General features: G+C 59.1%; 1 protein-coding gene across 1 annotated transcript in view; it reads right to left on the reverse strand.

Annotated features, from left to right (window-relative positions):
• Positions 1-7: 7 nt before the first annotated feature.
• The window catches only part of TNXB (tenascin XB), a 62,814-nt gene continuing 54,781 nt past the window's right edge, over positions 8-8,040 (reverse strand). The window contains exons 22-28 of the mRNA XM_011969443.1: positions 7,448-7,771; positions 4,977-5,300; positions 4,248-4,565; positions 3,357-3,644; positions 2,727-3,005; positions 1,207-1,488; positions 8-358 (exon numbers count right to left, since the gene is read on the reverse strand). Of these exons, the coding sequence (XP_011824833.1) occupies positions 18-358; positions 1,207-1,488; positions 2,727-3,005; positions 3,357-3,644; positions 4,248-4,565; positions 4,977-5,300; positions 7,448-7,771 (2,156 nt within the window). The 3' untranslated portion in view covers positions 8-17. The remainder of the gene's footprint in view (positions 359-1,206; positions 1,489-2,726; positions 3,006-3,356; positions 3,645-4,247; positions 4,566-4,976; positions 5,301-7,447; positions 7,772-8,040) is intronic.

Consider the following 8,040-nt stretch of genomic DNA (forward strand, 5'->3'; position numbering starts at 1 on the left):
GAGTCCCAGACTAGAGGTCAGAGATGCCTGGTGGTACCTGTGGTGCCCTCAGCTGAGAGGGGCCCCAGGCGCTTCCCTTCATGGAGGCCATAGAGGAGGAACCTGTAGGGGGTGCTGGGCTCCAGGCCTGAGATGAGGATCTTGCTCTGGTCACCGTCCACGAGCAAGGCCTGGGGCTGCCCGTTCGTGTCCTCATACTGGACCACGAAGGAATCAAAGGGGCCCTGGGCCACGCTCCACGAGAGGCGCATGGAGTCTGGGGCTGTGTCGGTCACGGCCAGCACCCCTAGGCGGGGCTCTTCAGGAGGCTCAGGGGCCTCTGGGGCTAACTCTGGGGCTGGCGTGTCCTCTTCTGGGGCTGCGTGGGAAAAGCCCAGGGCAGAATCTGAGTGAGGGGTGCCGTGGGGCCCTCCGTTTTTATCTTTCAGGCTTGGCCCAAGGCTGCGGTGGGAAGTTTACAGGTCCAGGCCCAGTCAGACCATGAAGTCGCTGTGGCCTCGTGACTCCCGCGAGCTCCCCGGCTGTCGGAGTCAGGTGCTCGCTTCCCCCTTCCACACCCCAGTGTCCTACCGAGCCCACCCTGAGCTATCACAGGCTCCGCCCCCACCCACGCCGGGACACATTCACTGAGCTTGGGGAGTGTGGTGCTCCCTTCTGAGAGAAGCTGAGGGTGGAACTGGCTGGTAAAGGTGACTGGCAAATCCTGCCAGCCATGCCTTGGTCAGGCCTGTCTGACGTGGGCATCAGTGAGCACTGGAAGCGGAGCCTGTAGCACAAATGCAGCCACTTCTGTTGGATTCTGTGTCCCTGCTCATTTTGTTTTCCAGTGATTTTCCTCTTAAGAAAATGCTCCTGACTCATCCATGGCAGGGAGGTTTGCCACTCTCTGGACAAGGCCACCCTTCGGGGAGGCGACAGCTGCCCCAGTGAGTAATCAGGAGCAGTGGCAGTGATGGGGCAGAGATGGAGCTGGGAGATGAGGGAGCCCCTGCCAGGGCCTTTCCCTCCCACCTGGCCTGGCTCCTGCTCTGGACTCCTTGATGGATATTGAAGCCCACAAGCCTGCAGACTCCTCCTCCTTCCTGGGGACAGTCCAGGGTGCCCCACTCCCACCTGCCCACTCCTGCAGTCATCTTTGTCTTCAGCCCAAATGCACAAGGAAACCCACACAAGGTGGCTTGCTATAGCCAAGCACAGCAGCCTCACCTGTCATTCCCAGGGCGGAGATCGGGCCCAGGCGCTTTCCCCCAACAAGCCCGTAGAGCAGAAATTTGTACTTCTTGCCAGGCTCCAGGTCCTCTATGGTGACCGTGTGCTGGTCTGCGGCCACAGGCACTGCCCTGGGCTGCCCGTCCGTGTCCCTGTACTGGACCACGAAGGATTCAAAGGGGCCCTGGGCTACCGTCCAGGACAGGTGCAGGGAGCTGGAGGTCTCCTCGGTCACGGTCAGTTCCCCTAGGCGGGGAGGTGGCTCCTTCTCCAGGGAAGCTGTGCAGAGGGAGGAGGGAAAGCTCTTAGTCACATGCTGCCTGTGCCTAAGCCCTGGCAGCTTCCTGGAGGTGTGAGGTTCTGGGAAAGGGTCCCTCCAGTGTAGCCCCAGGGACAGCTCCTTGAGGAGACACACAGGCTTGCTCCCGCCATGCCCCACAGCAATGAGGGAGAACAGCCCCCTCCTCCTCTGGAGGCCGCTGCCCAAACTCCATCCTGCCCTGCTCCTTCCCTACTGTGATCGAGGGTGCAGTAAATACATTAAAGATCATCTCCCGAGGGAGGGGTGGCTGGGGGTGCAGAGAGGGCCTGTGTTTACCCTGACCCCCGCCCCTGAGCAGGAATGAGGCCAGAGCTGAGAGAGACTCCCGGGAGGTCTTGGGTTGTCAGGGAGACATCCCAAACATCGAGAGCTGGTCTGGGCAGCTGGCCAACGCATGGCTCCCATCAGTGCCAGGCTGTGCCCTCTCCCTTGTCCCCTTGTGGCCATCAGCCTGAACATCCATGCCTCCTGCTTCCCCAGCCCCACACTGACCCCATGGGGCCGAACAGAGGGTGGGCAGAGGCTTGTCCGGGTGGGGCTGGCGCCGATGGGTGGGGGTGGAGAGAAAGTCTGTACCCCGTCCCCACAGTGAGAGTTTGGGAAGAGAATTCTGGAGTCCCAGGGACCAGGCCCCGACTGGCCGGCTGCTCTGTCCTCCTCTGGGCATAGTGACTCATGGTCCTGGGAGTAGGGCGAGGGTCAGTGACCCACCACACCCCTTCCTCGGGGGGCTGAGTCACGGGCACAGTGACACCAGGTTTTTCCATTGTCTTTCCGTAGCCAAGCTCTCCCTTTTTTTCCACCCCTGGCCTCCGAGTTAGGGAGGAGGGAGGAGGATGGGAACCACTACTGAGTCCAGCACCATTCCCAGCCATTATGCAGGTGAGGACACCGAGGTTCCGGGGATGAAGCGGATTGTCCATGGTCACCCTGGCAAGGGCTGGGACTGGAACTGGAACACAGATCTGCTGGCCCCAAAGCCCGTGTCCCTTTTATTTCCTCGGCAGTCAGCGAATGAAGGAAGTAATGCATCTTCTTCAGCACTGTGCCTGACACACACAGAGACTCACTTTCGGAGTTAAGATGGTTGTGTCAGGGCTGATAGAGGGAATCTCACAGGAAGGCCGTAGGGCCAGCTCTGAGGGCCTGAATGAGAGGCAGCTCTGGAAAAGGTGGAGGCTGGACTGGGACTCACCTGTGGTGCCGTCAGCAGAGATGGGGCCCATTCGCTTCCTGCCTGCCAGACCATACAGCAGGAACTTGTATTTCCTACTGGGCTCCAGGCCTGGGACTGTGACCTCCCGCTGGTCGGCTGCCACTGGCACAACCTGGAGCCGACCATCCTTATCTTTGTACTGGACCACGAAGGAGTCGAATTCGCCCTCAGGGACCGTCCACGAGAGGCCCACGGAGTCAGGGGTAGCATCTGTCACAGTCAGCTCCCCCAGGCGGGGAGACAGTTTCGTGTCTGGGGCTGGAAAAGACAGTGAGGTACATGGAGAGTCGGATGGAGGCAAAGGGGCCACGGAGCTTCCTGGGCTGCTATGGCTCTGTGAGCCGGTCCCAGGAACAGGAGGGTGACTGGGCCAGGAGTAGGGATAAAAGAGGAGCCAGACAAGAAAGCAAGTGTCCCCTGGGGTGCAGGGAAAGTAGGGAGAAGGATGAGTGTCAGAGGGAGAGGAGAGCTCAGGGCCTGGGTTTTCCCGGACCCAATAAATAATTGGGTGCTGAGGACTGGAGTGTGGGGCACAGAAACGTGAAATTCCAACTGGCGCCACAAGGGGGCGAACGCTCTGGCCGCGGGAGGCCTCCAGCCCTCACTCACCGGTCCTGGCCTCCACAGGGACTGGGCCGTGGCGTTTCCCATTCTGGAGTCCAAAGAGCAGGAACTTGTACTTGCGGGCCGGGTCCAGCCCTGAGACGGTGACCGCTCGGAGGTCTCCGCTCACAGGCACTGCCTGGGGCTGCCCCTGCGTGTCCCTGTACTGCACCAGGAAGGAGTCAAAGGGCCCCTGGGCTACGGTCCACGAGAGGCCCACTGAGTCCGAGGTCACGGCTGCCACCGTCAACTCCCCCAGGCGGGGCTCCACGGGCGGCGGTGTGGGCAGGGGCGCTGAAAAGAGCAGAGCAGGCCCATGGGTGAGAAGGCAGGACCCTGCCCAAGGGAGGCAGTGCTCTCCCGGGACTGGAGTGAGCATAGCGGCCTTCTCTACAGCGCGCTTGCTTTAGAATCTGTGCCCTGCATTGCTGTAAGCAGCTCACAAACAGCGGTGCACTTAACCCTTTGCAAAACATATGAAGTAGATGCCATTATTATCATCACCCCAACTCTGCAGGGATCTGAAGGTTAGGAAACGCCTGCAAAGTCGCACAATCACTACATTTGAAAGCACATGCATATCTGGGCAACTGAATCTGAAGCACTTTCTGAGCCACTAAAATACTCCTTAAGGGAGCCTAACAAATGAGCACGAGCAACCTGGAGGTTCCAGATCACGATGGGAGGAAGGAAGCTACAACAAAGAGGGCATGGACTACCTGCCCATCTGACTCCACACAGTCTCCACGAATCCAAGGATGAGGCAGGATCATTAGCAACATGGGAGAAAAGACAGAAACCTAGAGGCCCAGTCATAAGAGGTGCCAAGATCCAAAGGAGAAACACAAGGGGGCTACAGAGGTAAACCTGGGGACGAGGGCCTGTCCCCCAACTCACCCGTGACGCCCACAGTGGACACTGGGCCCACACGCCGCCCCTCGTAGAGGCCGTACAGGTGCATCTTGTACTTGCGCCCGGGCTCCAGGCCCCTCACAGTGACCTCGCTCTCCTCGCCCCCGACACGCACCACCTGGGGTTGCCCGTCCCTGTCCTTGTACTGCACGGTGAAGGAGTCGAAGCGGCCCTGGGGGACGGTCCAGGAGAGGCTCAGCGAGTCAGGGGAGGATCCTGTCACTGTCACCTCCCCCAGGAGTGGCTCCTCAGGGGGCTCCGGGGCCTCCGAGCTGGGTTCTGTGGGGCTGGGGGTCTCTTCCTCTGCAACTGAAAAGGAGAGAGAGAGAGTGAGGGGAATGTCCTTGGGTCCTGGGGAAAATGAGGGAGAAGCCAAGGCTATGACTGGGGGACCTGAGGTCAGTTCAGAGAGGCCCATTCTTGGGGCTGGGTGGTCCTGATCAGCTGACAGCTAACACACATGACAAGTTCCAGGGTCAGCTGTGGCGGACCTGGCACAGCCACCAGCACAGCAAAACTCCCGACGGCCCCTCTCCGCTCAGGAGGAGCCAGGGGTCAACCTCACAGGAAGGCCCAAGGGGAGCCCCAGCCCCAGCCACAAGCAGGTCTGTGGTGCTGACCAGACCCCTGTCACATTCCCCACCAGTCATCACCAAAGAGCAAGAGGGTGGCCCTCCCACAGCACCCACCCTGTGGCTCCCACTATGCACTCACCCGTCACCCCGATGACAGACATGGGACCCACGCGCTGGCCACCGTGGAAGCCGTACAGGTTCATCTTGTACTTGTGGTCTGGCTCCAGGCCTGAGATGGTGACCCCGTCCTCGTGCCCCGGCACCCTCACCGCCTTGGGCTGCCCGTCCCCATTCCTGTACTGGACCAGGAAGTGGTCAAACTGGCCCTCGGGGACCGTCCAGGACAGGCTGAGGGAATCGGGGGTGGCGTCAGTCACGGTCAGCTCCCCCAGGCGAGGCTTGATGGGGGACTCAGGGGTCGTGGTGGGCGCTGCTTGGGTGGTCTCGGCTTCATCCTCTGGAGCTGGACAGACAGGTATGGGGGCAGTGAGGTCCCTGGGTCCTCAGTTCAGCATAGAAAGGATGTGTCACAAAACACAAAGTGCCCGAGAGCAGGACGATGCTGCCCACAGCGCCTCCAGGAAAGCTCTTCTTGCTCTCCTCTCCTGTGGCCTTTCCTATCCCTCACCCTGACCCCCTGCCCTCAGCCCCCACCTCACCCCCACCTCCCAACACCCAGGCCACCTCTCCCTGTCCCTCCAGCACCGCCTCTCTTCTGAGCACAGCCCCACTCGGCCTCTGCACCCTCGGCCTCCCTGCGCTGGGGTCTCCTCGCCATCTTTTGTTCACTGGGCTTCTGTCTTTGCTCCCCAACAAACTCAGCACACCCCTCCCGAGGTCAGAGCTCGGGGCATGTTCCTGGACCTGGCCCCTCACCAGCTGCCAGCAGCCTCAGGGCATCTTTACCCTGAATTCCCCTGGATACCTTCCTCCCCCACCTCCAGTCCCCGGTCCTGGTTTGGGCCACTGTCACCTCTCACCAAGGCCACCAACTGCCTACTGGCCTCCCTGCCGCCAGGCTCCCTGTCACCCCATCCCCATCTTCAGCCCCCACGGATGAGCTTCACACAGGCACAGCTGCTGGGGCCATCTCAGCACAGACCTGAGCAACCACCTCCTCATCCCTGGGAAACCCCAGGCATGGTGAGCGGTCCCCTCCTCTGCTCCCACACTTCAGGACGATCCACCCACTGCAAAGGACACCCCACTCAATCCTCAGTGCCTCTCACGTGCTGTGCTTTCTAGCCTCCTGGCCTTTGCACCAGCTGTGATGATCTGACATGCTTCACCTCCTCTCTAAAGCTGTCACCAAGCTAAGGCCTGCCTGGCCTCAGGTCCTGGCTGTCCCCCAGGTACTTGTGGTCAGGGTGACTTCATTGTCCCTTCCCAATCCTGGCTTGGCCCCTGGGCTCCACATGCTCATCCTTCTTTGCTTACTTTCTGGTTTTCCGCTTATGCCCACAACTGTGAGGCCCATGAAAACATGAACTTGTGTGTGTCACTTTCCAGCTTCTGCCTATGAAAGCAAAAAGCAGCCCTGACACCCGTGAGCTGCCCTTTCCCTCAGCCAGGCCGCGATTGCTTGGGACTGGCCTGGCACAGTCTGGTCTTGGCGTGGTCCAGTTGAACACAGACAATTTCATGGAACATCAACATCAGACTAGGCCATTAGTCAGTAGGATGGATCAAGGCAAGAACAAGGCCAGTCTGTGATCATGTCTCAGTATAGACAAACTCTAACACTTTCCAAAGCACAAAAATAACCAAACATCACCCATCCAGCTAATCTGAGTGATAGTTGCTTCTTTACCAATGGCAGCTTTGGCCTTGCTCTAGTTGACCCCCGCAAAGATAAGACTTAGTGAGATGCCTAGTAACAGGGCTATCCCTTCTTCCTGACAGCATCTAATACAGAGCAAAACCTTGCTTCCTTAAACGCTTTCCCAAAATACCACCACAAGCCCAGTTCCTTAACAATCTCTTTCTAAAGCCTCTTCCTGAGTCACCCCACAGTCGTCCTGCACTGCACGGAGCATAACTCCATCCGTTCAATTTTTGGTGAGTTTCTGGAGGTCGTTGGCCAGAGGACATTGATACCCTAAAATTACAGTGCCTGGATCAGGGCATGGAATTCTTTGCTGAATGAACAGATTGGCCCATTGGAGGGAAAGGTCTGTTCCTATTCCTCTTCCAATGGTGGGCTTTCAGAGTGCACAGTCAACACGCTGCCCCTCACTGCCTTCTGTCTTCCTTCACGGCCCCCAGTCAACTCCACAGAGAAAGCACCCTACCAGGAATCAGGGACGCAGAAAAATTCTCTTCAACAGATTTCAAAAGAGGGTCCAATTCCTTGGTCGTGAGGAACTTTGCTACTCAAGGGGCGTGATCACGGGCCAGCAGCATCTGCATCATTTCTTGTTGGAAATGCAGAATCTCTGGCCCTAGCCTAAACCTGTTGAATCCCAATCTGCCTCTTAGCAAGATCCCCAAGCATGGAAACGTGCAAAAGAAGCCCGACTGGTGAGAATATTTTTGTTTTCATGAAGTTGCAGAGAAAGCAACATCTTCTAAGGCCATATTCCCCACCCTGCCTCACTCACAAACACTCACCTGTCACACCCACAGCAGACACCGGGCCCACGCGCCGCCCCTCGTGGAGGCCGTACAGGTGCATCTTGTACTTGCGCCCGGGCTCCAGGCCCCCCACGGTGACCTCGCTCTCCTCGCCCCCAACACGCACCACCTGGGGCCGCCCGTCCCTGTCCTTGTACTGCACGGTGAAGGAGTCGAAGTGGCCCTGGGGGACGGTCCAGGAGAGGCTCAGCGAGTCAGGGGAGGATCCTGTCACTGTCAGCTCCCCCAGGAGCGGCTCCTCAGGGGGCTCTGGGGCCTCTGTGCTGGGTTCTGTGGGGCTGGGGGTCTCTTCCTCTGCAGCTGAGAAAAGGAGATATAGAGAGGATGCCAGGTCCTTGGGTGATGTGCTCAGGTCTTCAGGGGAAGGAGGGAGAAACCACGGCCACTACTGGGTACGTGAGGTCATTTCAGAACAGCCCATTCTTGGGGCTGGGGGGTCCTGCTCAGCTGACAGCTAACACACATGACAAGTTCCAGGGTCAGCTGTGGCGGACCTGGGACAGCCACCAGCACAGCAAAACTCCCGATGGCTCCTCCCTGCTCAGGAGGAGCCAGGGGTCAACCTCACA

The sequence above is a fragment of the Mandrillus leucophaeus genome, unplaced genomic scaffold, assembly GCF_000951045.1.
Source record: "Mandrillus leucophaeus isolate KB7577 unplaced genomic scaffold, Mleu.le_1.0 Scaffold890, whole genome shotgun sequence".
NCBI classification, from domain to species: domain Eukaryota; kingdom Metazoa; phylum Chordata; class Mammalia; order Primates; family Cercopithecidae; genus Mandrillus; species Mandrillus leucophaeus.